Source organism: Mauremys reevesii, linkage group 20 (genome assembly GCF_016161935.1).
Source record: "Mauremys reevesii isolate NIE-2019 linkage group 20, ASM1616193v1, whole genome shotgun sequence".
NCBI lineage: Eukaryota > Metazoa > Chordata > Testudines > Geoemydidae > Mauremys > Mauremys reevesii.
Genome location: NC_052642.1, coordinates 7,627,496 through 7,645,472, shown reverse-complemented (window position 1 = coordinate 7,645,472; position 17,977 = coordinate 7,627,496). Strand labels below are relative to the sequence as shown.

The 17,977-nt window shown below is 42.0% G+C and overlaps 2 protein-coding genes across 2 annotated transcripts in view; both read right to left on the bottom strand.

Moving 5' to 3' along the window:
• Nucleotides 1–3,706, bottom strand: part of RABEP1 (rabaptin, RAB GTPase binding effector protein 1) — an 89,929-nt gene extending 86,223 nt beyond the window's left edge. Inside the window, exon 1 of the mRNA XM_039507461.1 lies at nt 3,529–3,706. The gene's annotated coding sequence lies outside the window, so the exon portion shown is untranslated. The remainder of the gene's footprint in view (nt 1–3,528) is intronic.
• Nucleotides 3,707–9,416: 5,710 nt separating this feature from the next.
• IFT22 (intraflagellar transport 22) lies at nt 9,417–14,316 on the bottom strand. Its single transcript, XM_039507464.1, has 5 exons — nt 14,157–14,316; nt 13,748–13,827; nt 13,526–13,615; nt 11,368–11,570; nt 9,417–9,873 (listed from the first exon to the last, which is right to left on the bottom strand). Exons 1-5 carry the CDS (start codon nt 14,193–14,195, stop codon nt 9,725–9,727), a joined length of 561 nt encoding a protein of 186 aa, XP_039363398.1. The 5' UTR covers nt 14,196–14,316; the 3' UTR covers nt 9,417–9,724.
• Between the last annotated feature and the right edge of the window lie 3,661 nt (nt 14,317–17,977).

The window sequence follows — 17,977 nt, the reverse complement described above, 5'->3', positions numbered from 1 at the left end:
AGCTTTTTCAGCTTTGACACTGACTTCCTGTGTGACCTTGGGCATGTCACTTAACAAAATCTCTGTGCCTCAGTTTCCCCACCCTGTAAACAAGGTAACATTTCCCTAATTCACAGGGTGTCACTCAAAACGGCAATGAGTGCTGTGGAAAAGCCTTTACATACATAAACTCCCTGTGAATCTGGGGAAAGAATTGCAAAGTAAAGAAAACTTTCAAAATAAATGTATGTTCTCAACAAACGGTCTGAACATTTAAATATATACATTGAGGTATTGCGATGATCTGCACAGGAAACGCAAATGGGAAGTTCCTTGACTACAATGAAGTATTAATATTATTCTCACTGAGTTAACAGCAATAGGTACTATTTTTCTTTTAACTGAGCTCATGGAAGGATACAAACCCATTTGTTCTTATTTTGCTGCTCACTTTCCCCCTACAAACTACACACAAAGGTTTAGAGTAGGTGGGTCTCGTGGAGTTACATGCCATCCAAAAAATCTTTGACTATGAACCATCAATGTGATGCGGCTGTGAAAAAGGCAAATGCAATCCAGTGTGCAGTGTTCATTAAAGGTGTGGATTGCAATTTGAATATAACTGAAGAAATGCTAGACTTAATGCCACTGAAGGGTACCACAACAGGACGTGATATATTTCAAGGACTGGAAGAGTGCATTGAAAAAGCTGCACTGCCATGGAACAAACTCATATCTTTGGCTACAGATGGTGCGTCATCAACGTGCTCTCAAAATGTTGGTGTGGTTGGATTATTGAAGACCAAACTGAACAGCCTCAATATACCAGGAATTAGCTTCACCAGTATACATTGTATTTTGCACCAAGAAGCCCTGTGTAGTAAAAGTCTACAAATGAAGGAAGTTATGGATGTAGTTAAAACTGTTAATTTTATACATGCACGAGGGCTGAATCACAGACAGTTCACTTTTCTAGCAAGTATGGACAGTGAATATGGGGAGCTTCTGTATCACACTCAAGTTAGATGGCTGAGTCGTGGAAATGTTTTGAAGCTTTTTTTTTTTACACTTAGAAAGGAGATTGATTCCTTCATGAAAATGAAAAACAAGGAGGTTCCACAGCTTGCTGATTCCACCTTTATCTGCAACGTTGCTTTTCTAACAGATGTAACTGATCACCTGAATGCACTGAACTTGAAACTTCAGGGTAGAAAACAGGTGATAACACAGATGTATGACAGTGTTAAGTCATTCAAAGTCAAGCTTACTTTGTGGGGGAAACAGCTGACTGCTGACAATTTGGTCCATTTCTCGACTCTGAATTCCTTAGGAAAAGCTGAACCCAAATCCTTGAAAGAATATGCAGAGATCATTTCTAACTTACACAGTTTGATGTGCGGTTTAAAGATTTCAAAGCACTTGAACCACATTTTCAACTTTTTTCCACACCATTTGCTGTGGAAATAGATAATGTTGCAGAGGAAATGCAGATGGAGTTAGTGGAGCTTCAGTGTGACACCATTTTGAAGCAGAAGTATACAGATGTTGGAATTCCAGAATTCTATAGGTTTCTTTCACGAGAAAGGTTTCCCATGTTATTCTCTGCTTCCGCAAGGATAATGGCAATGTTTGGAAGTACATATATATGTGAACAGTTTTTCTCTTCCATGAAGATTAACAAATGTGTGTTAAGGTCAAGACTCACTGATGAACATTTGAAAGCAACACTAAGATAGGTTTGATATCCTGAGACAAAACCAAATATTGATGCTCTGGTTGATGCAAAACGCTGCCAGCTAAGTGGCCAAAAATGAAATGACTGTCAAAATTTGCACTGACTTTTCACATTACAGTTAAAGTTAATAAAAAAGTTAATAATTTGACTTTTAATAGCATACTACATTTTAATACTATACTACTGTATTACTATATTACTCTTTTTTTTTCTGCCTACCTCCAGACGCTTCCCGCCACCAAGCCGCCAAACAGCTGTTGGTGGCGCTTAGCACTTTCCAGGAGGGAGTGGGGAGGAGCAGGGAGCCGCGTGCTCAGGGAAGGAGGTGGAGAAGAGATGGGGCAGGGGCGGGGCCTTGTGGAAGGAGCGGAGTGGGGACGGGGATGGGGGCAGCGAGGGGTGTGTGTCAGTGATGCGGCCCTCAGGCCAATGCACTAGTCCTCATGTGGCCCTCGTGGTCATTTGAGTTTGAGACCCCTGGGCTAGAGTGTCTGTGTACCCTTTACTGGCTGGAATCAGAACTTTTCTATTTTGTGTCATAGGTCACCTAAGTTAACAGGGAATGGAGATTCTCCGTGAGGAGCTGTGATTATGGAATAGCAGAATTTGGCTTCTCTCCTTACTGTTTCTGTAAAGTGGCCATAGTGTGCAGCATAGCATGAATTGTGAAGTCCCAGGTGATCAGGGATGCGTGGATACAATAATACTGCAACAAATATCCATACTGACTCCCAAATGTGACATGAAACAAAAGAATTAAAGGTCCAAAACTCAGCTTCACACTAACTTAGCCAAATACATCCCTGGTGTAACACCACTGAAGTCAACGGAGTTATACCAGGAATTGAAGTGTCCAATTGGATTGTGAAGGTATCAGCATTCTTTGCAGCAAAATTTCCATGCAACCCTTGGAGAAAAAAAATTCAGAGCACATGTTCTATGGAAACCTGATGGTGTTTTGATTTAATATTGCTTTTAATGATCTGCAAAGGAGCAGCAGAAGGGCCTCCTAAGAGCTTTGTTTTTTTCGTACCAGCCTCATTACCTCAGATTAAGATAGAATTTAAGGATCTTTGTGTCTTTAGGAGCCACAATTGATCCCCTCCTCTGTTATCACACATCCCCAAAAAGACACACATGATTTTTGCACCTCAGTAGTTTTTTCTATATGCCATGTAATTATTTTATCTTTCATATTTATTATTACAGATACAGTGATGGATTGTTCACTTTCCCTAGTATTAGTGTTTGCCCTAAAGACTGGGCAACAATCATTTGAATAGTGACTGGTGCAGAGCTCACGACTTGCTAGGGGTTTGATTCTCCTCTCACCGTTGGTGGTTTTACATCAATGTAACTCCATTGTCTGGTTTCTCTGGGGCTTAAGTGGCAGTCTACAAGATTTCCAGCCTCATGTTGCAAAGATGAACTTAACTATCGGTGCTCGTAGGTACAAAATTTTATTTTAATGACTAAAGAACAATTCAGTTCCAGGGTTCTGGGAATAGATGGTTACTGCCAAACCACAATCAATTCTTTGTCTGGAACTCATGGAACAGTAACATAGCAATGGAGGGTGTATCTGTGTCTTTTACTCCCTCTGAATAAACTCTCAGAATCCTCGGATGGATGTCACCAAATTTGTAAAGAAACAGGCTTTTAATTTCTCTAAATAAGGAAGGGACAGTGGAACTCAGCAAAACAGAGGATTTTGTATTATGCTCCTGGTTGGGATTTATGCAAGCTAAATCCCCTACCTGTCCTCAAACAATGCTCTATTAAATGTGAGGCACACTTGAGAGAGTTCACATTACCTTTTTGCTGTGCTGAGTTGATGGAATTTATCTGCTTTCATGGAGTAAGTAGAACCTAACTACTGGCGTTGGACTCCAGTTGTAAATTTTGGATCTGGATTAGAATTTCCCAAAGTTCAAAGAGGCTTGGAACTGATGTTCTGGTTCAGGCCCATCTTTACTGACAACACCTAAGTGCAATCAAGAAAAGAAATTAGGGGCCATGTTTTAATGTGTTAAAAATATCATGTGTCCCTGAAAACTAGGAATGCCCCTCTTGTGAGGGCCGGTCCCAGTGCCCCAGTTTTTTGCCTCCCATTCTGAAAGAGACCTCAACCTAACTCACCACCTAAACACAGAATCAAGAAGCTTAGCAGCATTGCTTAGGCCCCTGCTCCCACTCAAAATTGTCCTCTCTGTGATTGGTATGATCTGTGTTCTGGTGTTTCACTTTGAAAATCTGGTCATTCTAGTAAAATGCATTTACATTCATGTCCACCTAACTTATGTGTACATGCAAATCAGGCATTTGCACATGTACAAAGCCAGGCTATTAGAAGAGGGGTGAAGATGTTTCTAGATACTGTTACTTTTAAAGAGTATCAATTTAAATGGATCTCCAAGTTATTTAAATTTCCAGAGCTAGGTTTTCAAAGCTGAGCATATGCAGTTGCATGTGCCCAGCTTTGTGTGTGCAAATACCTAATTTGTTATACACAAATCTGGTATCCACACACATAAATCAGATACTCAATTATCTAGCCTTAAAATCTTAAATCCCAGACTTGGGACACCTTAAAGGGGTCTGATTTTTTTTCAGAGTAGATTCTCAGCAATTTCTAACCTCTAAGGCAGGGGTTGGCAACTTTTCAGAAGTGGTGTGCTGAGTCTTCATTTATTCACTCTAATTTAAGGTTTCCCGTGCCAGTAATACATTTTAATGTTTTTAGAAGGTCTCTTTCTATAAATCTATAATATATAACTAAACGATTGTTGTATGTAAAGTAAATAAGGTTTTAAAAATGTTTAAGAAGCTTCATTTAAAATTAAATTAAAATGCAGAGCCCTCCAGACTCGTGGCCAGGACCCGGGCAGTGTGAGTGCCACTGAAAATCAGCTCGCGTGCCAACTTCGGCATGCATGCCATAGGTTGCCTACCCCCGCTTTAAGGTGTGTCCCCACCTTAAATCCCCAAATCACTAGCTACTTTTTAAAATCTTGGCCTAAATGAACAGAAATAGCTGAATCAATATAAGAAATATGCACCTGGATTGACAACTGCCCTGCTTCCCACACATTAAGTAAGCCCCTAAACTCCCTAGTGAGGTAGATACTCTTAATCACATGAGAAAACCAAGCTATAGAGAAGTGAAGGCCTACATTTTCACAAATGGTCTCCAGCCTTGGATGCTTTGATTTTGGGATACCCAACTTGAGACATCTAAGACTGATGTTTAAGAGACATTGAATATCTGTAGCTTCTGCTAACTTCAAGTAAAGTTGCTACCCAGTCCCTCTGAAAACCAGGCCCTGTGTGTATCAGGTTGAGCACACAACTAACGAGGAATCCAAAATTAAGCAGTCACTTTGAAAAAGGTGACTTGTTCAATGTCTAGGTGACTTGTTTAATGCCACGTAGTGAGTCAGTACCAGGACAAGAAACATAACTTGGCAGCTCTCACTCTTACCACTAAAACAACATTTAATGTCAACTGGTCCCCAAAATACAGGGCTTGAAAAGGAAACTGCATTTTGTTTTTGTGGGGTTCCAATGTATTTCATGGTGCTTTTCTGTTACTCTCAGGGTCTGGTTGCAAATAAAGACCATGCCATCATGGGAGCCATACATCTGGATCGCAATGCTTATAGCTCTGGTCTTCGTCACAGGAACAGCTAGTTGCATAATATGCTGTGTGTGCCAAAACCACCTCATAAGAGGTAAGTGAGCAAAATATGTATTATTATTGAGGGGCTTGGACTGGAGATTGAAAATGTCTTAAATCCCTAGACTGAAGTAGATGGCCACAGACTTTGTCCCTCCTATTGTGTCCAAACCTGGATCCTTAAAATTCAACAGTTCCTCCCCAACAGTGAAAATTCCTTTGAATAAGACTGGACTGTTCCCTACCATATCCCTGTGCTAATGCTTTGTCCAGTCTAGTTTTAAATGCCCAAAGCAATGCAAGGTACACCACTTCCTTGGGATCCCAGTGCATAGGTGAAAAAAATCTCATTTATAGGGAAAAATCTTTCTGATATCCAGGAATAAATCCTTGGAAATCATTTCCGTGTTGTTGAACAACAAAAATAAACAATCAGTAGGCTGTTAAGGTGACTAATTCTTCACTGGCAGATGGTCACAGAATGCAATATCTCCACAATTTCTGTTTAAATAAGACTCTTTTCTTAGCTCAAAGCCAGCGCATTCGGAGGTCTTTCAATAGCATGACAAGATTACAATATCATACCAATCATCAACAGGTGTATACGTAAGTTAACATTTTAAATATTCTGTTTGTGAGTGGGATCGAAAAACAAAACCTGCCCCATAACTCTTGATTCTAGACTAGCCCCTCCCAAGTCACAGCAATACAAGTTCATGCTAAGTTCAAATAGAATGGAACAGATTTATGGTGCAAAATGACTCTCCTGCATTGAAGCCAACATAGGGAATTTCCTTGATCAAAGGGGCTGAAATCCATCCCATTGAATCACAGATTGGGGGCATGGAGCCATTTTGCTGACAAAATAATGGAGGAAAAGCTACTAGCTGAATACACAAGGGGGGGGGGGGAAACACCCACGGACCAGGAAACTCAGCAAATTTCAACTTGCATAGGTTTCTTGCATATCATTTTCAGGGGCAAGGGCCATCCCCAAGTAGAATTGGAATGAAACTTGACCCACTAAATAGGAGGATGTCACAAGATCCCATGAATCTTGGGACATCACAGAGGATGGTGGCATTTGCTCGGAGGCTCAGGCCCAGATCCTCAAAACGATTTCAGTAATGTTTGGCACTTAAATACCTTAGAGGATCTGGGCCCCACATCTCCACACTACCCTAGTTCTCCACTTTCCCATGGTGGCATGACTTTCTGAGGTCAGTTGCCCCAAAGTCCTCTGCCGTGGTGGCAATATTCCCAATGTGAAGAAGGAAAAAGTTTATGCTGCAAATTCTCTGCAGTTTTGAAGGAAGATGATTAGGATGGTGATCATCTTCTGTTCCTTCCTCTCCTATGTCACAGAGCCGTTTGTCCTGTGGCATACTATTGGGATTTTGTGGTTCCCAATGCATACCCATAAAAGGACTTTTGTGGGATCAGCTGTGGCTCTACTGCTGCCTACCCACCATTTCATTTATACCTGTTTTGAGTCCTCTTCACACTCACTAGTGGAAGAGATGATAGGGCCCCAGAGTATTCAGCTAGTAGCTTTTCCTGGAGTTTCTTAATTCACTTCAACATTGCACAGCTGGCTGGGGGGGTGGAAGGAGAGAATAGCCCGATACAAGAAGAAATAAACCTGTTAATCTGTGAATGTTCTAAAGGCTGCCCTCACTCAGCTACCTTATGTCAGTGATTGCAAACATACAGAGCTCAAGACATGCACACAATGAAGGAACATTGCTTTCCCCTGGCATTAGCTTTATGTGTCACAGTTTTGCCAAAAGCCTGAACAAACTGGCACATTCTGCAGAAAGTTGTACAGAAATCCCAAGATTTGCACAGCATGGATTGATAGTCTTGTGATGTTGCACTCCATAATGTTTTATGGAAATATGCTTATGAGTGTGAATATGATGTAACTGGAATATGCTTTATGGAAAAGGTTACTTGTAAGGTATTACAAAGCTTATGATCTACTGAACGTGTTCATGCCATTTGTTTGCATGTATTATTTCTATGTCTGGAGTTAGGAGAATAAGATATAAACTTGTATTACTGATGGAAATATATGAAGTAGAAGCCATTAAGGGTGCTTCAGAATCAATGACCTGTAAATGGCTCTGTTTACTTGCAAACCTTCCTGGGTATGTGTGGGCCTGCCCTGGAAGAATGGAGGCTGGGGTCTCACAGGACATGTGAACATGTTACTTGATACTGGAATTCATCTTAAACCTGGTGCTTTTCCATTTAGAAGGAGGGGTGGGGATCTAGAGAGACAAAAGATTCCTACCTTGTGTCAAAGCTATAAAAGGGGGTAGAACAGAACAAAGGAGGCGAGCAGTCATGAGAACACCCCTGCTTTCCACCTAAGATGTCTGCTGGAACTCACAAAGACTATACCAGGGGAAAGGATTGGGCCGAGACTAGGAAGGAGTCTAGTCTGTGAAAAAGGCTTATTGGAACATCTCTGAGGATGAGATATTACCTGTAATTAGTTTCTTAATGTATTAAGCTTAGACGTGCACATTTTTGCTTGGTGTCTTACTTTGTTCTGTCTGTTATTACTTGAAACCACTTAAATCCTACTTTTTATACTTAATAAAATCACTTGTTTATTAATGAACCTAGAGTAAGTGATTAATACCTGGGGGAGCAAACAGCTGTGCATATCTCTCTATCAATGTTATAGAGGGCAGACAATTTATGAGTTTACCTGTATAAGCTTTATACAGAGTAAAACGGATTTATGTGGAGTTTGGATCTCTTTGGGAACTGGGTGTCTGGGTGCTGGAGATAGGTGACCTGCTGAGCAGTTTTTAGTTAAAGTCTGCAGCTCTGAGGGTGTGAACCAGACCTGGGTCTGTGTTGCAGCAGGCTAGTGTGTCTGGATCAACAAGGCAGGGTTCTGGAGGCCCAAGCTGGCAGGGAAAACAGGCTCAGAGGTAATTTCAGCACATCAGGTGACAGTCCCAAGGGGGTCCCTGTGACCAAATCCGTCACAAGGTTTTTTCGTAGTTAACTGCAAGAGTTGAGTGCTATATAAGAGCTCTTTAAGTCCTCTGTCTCGTTCTTTGTTTTACATCCACAGGGCTTAATATTCAAAGAGAAGTTTCTCCAAAAGAAGTCAAGGCACAATGAATGAAAACCAGCTTTTACAATCTATCTACATTTATATGGATCCTGTTGCAGAGTATGATGCTGCTGCAATGCTTGAAACAGTCTATGAAATTAATTGAAAAAGCTACTCCCTACTTCGAAGCAAAAATAAAGATACCCTACAATACAATAATCTTTGCCTTTCGTAGCCCCTGGATTTGAGCAAGATGAGCTACTGGATGAGATACCAAAGCCGCTCAAAACAAGCAGAAATTGGGCGTGCCAACTCAGCATAAAACTTGTGTGTTGCATATTGGCTAGTTTTTTGAGCTTGTTAGGGTTTTTAAAGTAGCTTGTAGCTTCTTCCTTTTTTTAATTGGCTCCCAGGCCCGGCCAATCAGAAAGCTCAAATGGTGGTGATTGGCATTTGGCTCCTCCAACTGCTGCACTGCCTGCAACGCCCTCTCTGCACACACCCTTCTCACTCCTACAACTAGACTTAGCACTGTCACCAGCAATATCTTAGTTTTTTGGAACTGGATAGAAAGACTTGTCAGGATAAACACTGCAATTTTTGTTATCTTACCAGAACACAAATCTATAAAATTATATTTGTTTCCCATGTTGGAGAAAAAAGATAGGGGACACTAAATACAGATTCCACAAGTGAACTACTTCACAGATCCCGGTTCCCACTACTTTCTAATGATTTCCAAAAGCATGTCTTATCCATGTAACAACACAGCTGACACTGACACATCATGCAAGTGCTTCACAGATTCATAAACTTTATGTGCAGGCTGGGGCTCTTTTTTAAAGCTCTTTATAGAAAAGAGTAAGAATATTTTAAAATGAGTGAATTAAAAAAAAAAGTGACCACTCCCTTAATCTCTGCACCAAAAATTATGATTAAATACAGTTAGATCCAGATCAATGTTTTATTAGAAAATATGTTCTTGTTCTCTTCATCTAATGCCAGGAGGCAGCTAAAGTTACCCAAATTCCTAGACTTACAGGCAACTCTTTGGGATAGCAGTTCATCAGAAGTAAGTAGTAGGTTCTCATAAAGAGTCTTAAATTGTGCATCTACTTGCTTTTGGGAAAATATACTCATTAAATGTTTGTGGACTGTCATTTGCCAGAGATGAAGATTAATTCCCGTTTCCTGGATTGGGCAGATTCCATAATGAAAGAAGTACTGTATCTCTCTTACTTCAGTATTTCTCCCAGGATTAGGTAATAATTGACATCTCTTCCCTGTCTCTGCTCTCATTTAGCAAGTTGATAATGCTTTTGAAGTATTTCACAAATTCCATGCGGACATCCTCAGGATCTTCTTCCAGGCTGGAGTGTATTAGTTTCAGTTTGTTCAGTGGTGAAGCTTTGAAGTTGCACAAAAAAAAATTAAAAATAAAGGTTACTATATTAATTTTAATACAAATGCATTTACAGTTTTCTTGAGTTCACAGGACTGTTTATGCTACATAAAGCATTTGGAAATCCAGATGCATTAAGATACTGCTGTCCAGCATAACATGTAACCTTTAAAAAGTGATATATCATCATCATCAGTAATACAATGAACTAAGTTTATCGATGGATAAATCCTCTGAAAAACTGAAAGGATATATTTTGCAATCACATATTTAGACACAAAGTGAAATCCAGCCAATATGTAGGAATTGTAATCAATTCATTTAAGATATTATTTAATCACTTTGAAATTATAACGTATTTTTACATTTAAATCTTAAAAATGTTTGGAACAAGTAGATCTACCCATTGTGATTCAACTATTCAAATTAAAAATCGCTTATGCACTATCAAATTCAGAAAAATCTTATATAAGCAGCAATCAGGGGAAAGTAAACACAAAAAACACAAAGTGTATAGTACACATTAATGGAGGTTTAATCTGCTATAATGTAGGAATGGTTCTTGAAGCTTTACCTTTCCAATCTGATTATTCTATATGTTTTTTATTATGGACACACACATCACTTTCCAGAATTGCTTTTTAGTTTTTACTGTGCAGTACACACTTACAGCCTCTCCTTACAAGTTCTGATACTGTCTAGTTCTATTATCTTTTATTTAGATGTCATTTTCTGAAATATGTTTTCCTCCATATTTCTTCATGTTAACCATTTCTAGATGGCTTCTTTGAAACTCCTGCTGAAAGCCAAATTAAAACAGGACCTTTTGATAGAATATCTGTCTCATGGATGCAGTCAGCTTCTTCCATCAAAAGATCTGGGGACTGAGTTTCTTCTTACTTACACTGGTGTATGTCACAGCACTGCCTCTGAAGTCAATTATACTGGTGTAATGCAATATAACTGAAAAGCGCATGAGGTCCCTAACTTTTTAAATCCATCTTTGTTTCCATCTTCACTAGCGACATAGCAGTTTACTCTTGTTTGGACTAGATGGCTTCAATTTAGATGCATGTAATTGAGTTTTTAGACACCTTTGTACAAGGAAGATAATCCCTTATTTCATTGAGCTACTCCTGGGGTGTTTATAAAATGGCAATTTAAAATGCCTCAATAAATGGTTGCTAAATAGACAAAACTACAGAGGGACGATATTAAAGTAAGAAACCCTCATGCAAGTGACGACGTGTTATTTAGGACTTGCTATCAGGAGATCTATTCCTGGCTCAGCCATAGACTCTCTGAATAACCTTGTTTTCCCATCTGTGAAATGGGGATATATTTACCTATCTACCAGTTACATTCTGAGATTTAATTAATTCATGGTTACACTTTGAGATCCTCAGATAGAAGAAATTATAGAAATGCAGAAAGTCATAAAGAGTCACCAGCTTTGAAAGTTAAGCAGATAATTAAAAACCTCTGTTTCATTTTCTTACCCAAGGACAGGTTTTCTGTGTCCCCTGCACTGCCTGGTTTGTGGTGTGCAATTAGGAGACACTGGCTATCTAGTAACTGCTGTTGCTGCACAAAGCAGGAGTACCACATTTCAATTTCCTTCAGGTGACTGGGCAGTTCTGGGTTGAAGACTATTACAACACCATGGGAGTCTTTCATCAGAGCTGGCCAGCAAGTTTCAAACCTTGAAAAGCAGGTAAATGGAAAATGGTAAGGTTGGTAGACCCAAAAATGGCAACTGTTTTTACTTAATAGTTACTTAAAACTCCACATAGTTTTTTGTATTTTGTTTCTCCTCAAACACAGATGCTTCAGTGTTTTTCCCTATAAAATTAGGAAGCTCGCTGTCAATATGGCAAACTTCAAACATATTTTTGTCCTAGACAAACACCAATAAGCCTCCTAATTTAGTCAGAGTCAGATGCCAGAAGAGACCACTAAAATCATCAAGTCTGGCCACCTGTATATCACAGGCCATCCACCTCACCTAGCACCCACACACTAACCCATCACAAGCAACCCCATCATAAATTTGTCCAGCTCTCTTAAAACTAATTAAGTTGTTTCTCCCCCACAACTTCTACAGGAAGGCTGTTGCAGAACCTCACTGCTCAAGTGGTTAAAACCTTCTAATTTCCAGCATGAATTTGTTGATGGCCAGTTTACATTCATTTGTTCTTGTGTCAACACTGTCCTTTATCTTAAATTGCTAAATTTGTTCTACTGCACAATGTAACATTTGGTGAAAGATGTGTTTAAATCCTTCTCCTAAAGACCTGACTTGTGGAGTGGTCCCTGTCCTACAAATTGATCAGCTTAGACATGACTCTTCCACTCACAGCGATCCCCATTGACTTCAACAAGTATAGTGTCTGGCCAGGTGGATCAGTTTAAGGGATTGGGGTCCCGCAAATCGAGGTCCCAATCCCATATTCCTTGTGCACCTAGAACTCCTGCTGAGCTCTTAAGAGTAGCGCCTGCTAAGCTCTCAAAGATCACCACCAACTTGATTTGGTAACAGTTCAAAAAGTGAGTTCGAAGTAGTTTCAGAGTCTATACCTGCCCTTGAATCCCCCTGACAATTTGTGGTTTTACAATCAAGTTTTCTATTTTTTTTAATGTTTTCCATTCCCCGGTGTTGTGAACCTACTCCCTCACATTTCCTCCACCACAACAGGGCAAAAAGACTGACTTAAAACAATTTTATTAGCACATGTGGGTCCCAATCAAGACTGGGGCTCAACTGTACTTAGCGCTGCAGAAATATGTACAAAGCTACTCCCACAAAGGACTTAATCTAAGAGTTGTCAAATGCAGAAAGCAAGTAAACTGAAAAATATCAAAACATTTTTCATCTAACCTCTTTCAGTTACTCAGTGGTGAGTAAAAGAGACTTCAGAGAAAAAAGTGTGATTTTTAAGTTGATGCTGTCCAACTATTTCAGTACTTTAAGAGACAGGGAGTGACCTTGTCTCAAGGTTCATCTTCACTACCATGCTAAATTGGCACCGCTGTCATTATGGTGTCTGATTTAGACACATTACCACATTACATTGCTCTCCTGTCTATGTAATTACTCTACCTCAGTGAGAGGCGGAAGCTATATCGGTGGGACAAAGTAAATAAGGAAGTGTTATTTATTCCTTCTCATAATACAAGAACCAGGGGTCACCAAAATAAATTAATAGGCAGCAGGTTTAAAACAAACATAAGGAAGTATTTATTCACACAACACACAGTCAATTTGTGGAACTCTTTGCCAGTGGATGTTGTGTAGGCCAAGACTAAAACAGGGTTCAAAAAAGAACTAGATAAATTCATGGAGAATAGGTCCATCAATGAAGCTGGGAATGAGCAACAGGGAATAGATCACTTGATGATCACCTGTTCTGTTCATTCCCTCAGGGGCACCTGGCATTGGCCACTGTTGGAAGACAGGATACTGGGCTAGATGGACCTTTGGTCTGACCCAGTTTGGCTGTTCTTATGATATTAGGGAGACAAGGTGGGTGAAGAAGAGCTCTGTGTAAGCTCAAAAGCTTGTCTCTCTCACCAACAGAAGTTAGTCCAATAAATTATATTACCTCACCCACCTTGTTAAAATAATGTGAAGTGTCAAGAACACTAAAACCCACTTACTTTTGATCACCGCCACAATCCCACAGCTCAAATCGACACCCCGCCCCTTTACTGTTGCCGTTCATATTTGGTTTCTCATATTCCAGGATCCTAAAAACAGAAGTGGATTTAGGGTATGATAAGATTCTACAACAAGGCCACCCTGGAAAGAGCAGGCCAGCCCCTGGGGGAGCCCTTGGTAAGGGTCTCCTTTCAGTAAGCACGGTGCCTGGCTTCACTCACCTCACTCCCTGAGTGGGGACGTAGCTGCTAATGCCTTCTGTGCTCTCCGACAGGAAGTTTGCCAAGACGGATTTTCCAGACTGTCAGAAACGGGAGCAAAAGGCACGTGTGTTAATAAAACAACACCCACCCAGTCTGCGGCAGGGCTCGGGGGCAAGGGTGGGGGGAGCGCTGCATATCCCAGTTTGGAGCATGACTTGTGCTGTTTGGGGGGGGAGAGGGGGCTACTTCCATGTGCACAGAGGTGGGGCCCACCGGATCTTCGTGGGCTTGGATCCAGAACCTGATGGGCTCCCCGCTGGGCTGCTCATGTTGATGGGGGAGGGGGAGACACACACAAGATCCTGGAGCCCCAGTTCGGGATCGAGGAGGCTCCCCGGGGCCTGGCCGGGCCGGGCCGCGCACTCACCTCACTGGGGCCCACGAACAGGATCTTGGCCTTCAGCATCCCGCGCGCTCCCCCGACGGCCTGGGACCGGCCGCGCCGCCCCGGACTCTCCTGCCAGCCAGCCCCGAGCCCAACGGCGCTGCTGCCGGGCGGCGCCCTAGCAACGCGGCGTCGTTGTCAAGGGCGCAGAGAAGCCGCCCTGCGATTGGAGCGGATCGCGGCCCGCGAGGTCACGTGCAGCAGGAAGCTCCCTGTTCCACGTGACCCCTTCCCCAGGTTCTCCCCCGTCCCTTTCTCCAGCCCCACTGGCACTTATCTCATTCCAGCTCCTTTCTCTCCCCCTGACCCTCCTTTCCTTGTGTTCAGCTGCCCTCCCTTCTTATCTCCCCCCAGCCCCTTAGTTCCTGCTCTAGTTATTACTGTCCCAGGGCAGCTCTGCCCAGAAACTTGCACTGCAACAAGACCCTGGGGTGCAGTTCACCGGGCTGTGTTGTTAGTTCTGCGCTGCTCTGTGTTGGGCACGCTTAGCTGGGAATAAAACATATCCCATTTTGATTTAGCTTCAGGTTTGGCTTTGTTGTTTAAAAAAACAACTAAAGCAAAAATTGAAATGTTTTCATCCGGAAGTGTCCCCGGGGTATGCACCAGCGCAATAAAAGGTTGTGAATTACAACCTGTACCCTTTTGGTGCACATTTGTGTCTAGAGCAGGCCTTGTGATGAGGTCAGGAAATTGGCTATCTTTCTTCACAAGGTTATTCAACATTTTCCTGGCTTTATAGAGGTAGTCTCTTATCACAGAGTCTGAAAAGTGGCTCAGTGGTAAGGGTACTAGCCAGGGATTCAAGAACCCAGGTTTCAGTTTCCTGGTCTGTCACAGACTTCCTGTGTTACCTTGCACAAGTCAATTAGGACCAAATCCACAAAGGCTCCTAACTTCCATAGAAATCAAAGGAAATTAGGAGCCTAAACCTAAACACCTTTGTGGATCTGAGCCTAGTCCACTGTAGAAGTGAGGCTAGCAGTACTTCCCTGAGGATAAATATATTAGAAGATTATGAATCACTCAGTGGCTACTTCTCTGAGCCATACGTGTACCTAAAATATAGATGGGCTGTGAGAAATGCCATTTTCTGGTGTAGTTGTCAGAACACATGGATCTTGTGATACTAATTTCCTCAAGCCACCAGCATGAGCACTGAAGAGGCAAAGTTTCTTATTAAGGCTTTTCTGAGGGAGCAGGAAGTATTTTAAAGGCCCAGCATATAGGTAAAAACATCTGGCAACCAGATGCGTTGCTTCAAAGCTGTTTAGAGCCCAGGTACAGTAACAGTTTAAGACAAGCTTTCAAATGGGGCCTTTAGGTGCAACCATAATGCAAATGTTTAGTAGTGCTACTACTAAATGTGAAACAGGATTGTTTTGTTTCCAGTGAGAGGATTACAGTGTTTCCAGCAGCCTGCAGACCTATTTGCTGTCTAACTCACTACATAAAGTGGTTTAGGATGGTTTAGTGTCCCAGGAGCATGAGTGTCATTTATGCCACGTTTAAAGGATCAGAAATAATCCATTGTTTCCAGGGCAAGTTATGAGAGAGAAAAGTAATGCAAGAAAGCCAGCTGCACTTAGCCTCAACCAGATATTTGATTCTGTTTTAGCAGATTGGGATGCAGGCCTGGTGCACCACATCTACTGGGAGATCTCCGAGGAGGCGGCCAGGGGCAAAGGCAGAGGGAAAACCTGTGCCTCGTTCCCTGACTGAGCGGTGGAGGTAGCCCCTCGTCCTGCGCTCGTGATAGCGGCTCGTCAGCCAGTGCTAGTGGCAGCGAAGGGGGGGCTAGTCCCGGCTGCCTCTCGGCAAACTTAGGGCAGCTCGACTGGGTGGCTGAAATTGCTGGCTTGGGTTTGGCGAGGAGCTGCAGCCCTGGGGGAGGAAATCGGGTAGCGCAGAGGGAGCTTGTTCCTTTTTAAAGTCTCCCTGTCCTCAGCCCCACAGCTGGAGAGCCAGCACGGCAGGCACCGCGGCTCCCGAGCAGCCAGAGGAGGCAGCAAGCTCCGCGGTTCCCAGGCTGCAGTTGCTGACGCTCTGCCAGACTGCCAGACCAGCAGGGAGCAGCAGTGCACTGGCAAACTGTTACTGTCACAATGAGGGATGGCGCTCTGTACAGAGTAGCAGGAAACCAGATTTCTTTTTTTTTTAAATCTTATTTTTTATTTAAAAAATACATATCTATCCCATCCCCTAAGCCCTCTTAAATTGCTGGGCCCATGGGCAATTGACCCCTTTGCCCCCCCTGCCCACCCTTGGTGGTCCTGAATGTGCACAACAGTGCAGAAGAGCCAAAAATCTGAGCAAGAGGTAACAATAAAACCTAAACACTGGTTAAAGGAAAGAGGGATGTTTTCACATCTACCCAAAAAGCAATTGTGATCTTTATAATCAAATGAGTTGTCAGATGACATAAAGTCCGTGTGGTTTTTTAAATCAATCACTAAGGAGTTAGAGGATCATATCTTATAAGTTTTCAGAAGTACCTATGTGATTTAAACTCTTACCTACCTAAATCACTTTTGAAAATAGAAGGTAGGCTCCCAATTCACATAGGTGCTTTTGAAAATTGTATCCTAAATCAATCTAATGATTTTTAACAATTTAAGCCATTCAAGTATTTTGTTTTTCAGATTGATTACTGATATATTTTCTCCTGTAATCCATATTCTCTTAAATTGCTGGTTCAAAAGCATTATACTTGGCTCTGGCCTTTATCCTGAGCCTCACTCTTTAGTGTAAAGGGGGACAAAGAAGAAACTAGCAGTCAGTTAATGGTTTGTTTTCAGCAAACATTTGTAAAGCAGTAGTGTTTGAAATCTGAACAGATTTACCTTAAAAAACAACAAAACACCTGTTACTTTGTTCCATTCCTCACATTTAAACAGACTGCATCCCTTGCCTCAGCAGGGCCAGATTTACACCTTATGTGCCCGTAGGCACAGCATCTCCAGGCGCCCCTCCGGCCCCCACCTACAGCTGACCTCCGTGTTTTCCAGAAAAAATTAAACTTTAACCCACTTTTAGCTTTTAGGTTTTCCTAGAACACTGGCACCCTCAGGCATGCGCCTTCTGTGCCTAATTGGAAATCAGGCCCTGTGCCTCACTGTAAGCTTTGGCAGAGAAATCCAAGTGGTCAGAGAATTTCTGTTTAATGCAGTGAATTAGAAGCAGAAACACTATGACAAAATCTGCATCCCAGCTACACACTGCAGACACAATCACTTCTGTGGGTTGCAATATCGGACTGGGCAAGAATTTGGCTGGCAGAGTTTAATTTTAAGTTAAAGCTGCAAAGCCTACAAATGAAATAGACATTAGTAGTTCTTTTTGCAAAGCGATTGCTGAGATCACATTTGTTCCATGGAGCAATAGTAACACCTAGTGGCTAAACGTGCCCATTCATTCCCTCACTTGTTTCCTCTCTCAAATAAATTTGTCGCACAGGACTTCGCATGATTGACAGTTTTGACTTGAGAGGCCAGCACTTACATTCTCTAGGGATTTGCCTCTTTTCCTTCCACCCTGTTCTGTTTTCTGTTAGAAGTGGTAGGTGAAATATGAAACTTCATTCCTCTCTCCCCCCCAACCCTCCTTTCACATTTCTGGCTAACGTGGGTGGTTGTTTCAGTCCATCTAGGTCTGTAAGTGGGTGGGCCATACTCTGCGTGGCCTACTGCTTCCAGCGGAGAGAACTCCAATCTCCCCAATTTTAAAGGATCAACCTGATCATCTGGTGGAGGTTGGTGACCTTGGTGCATTTGATAATGGCGTGTTAACTTGCCTGTGTTAAG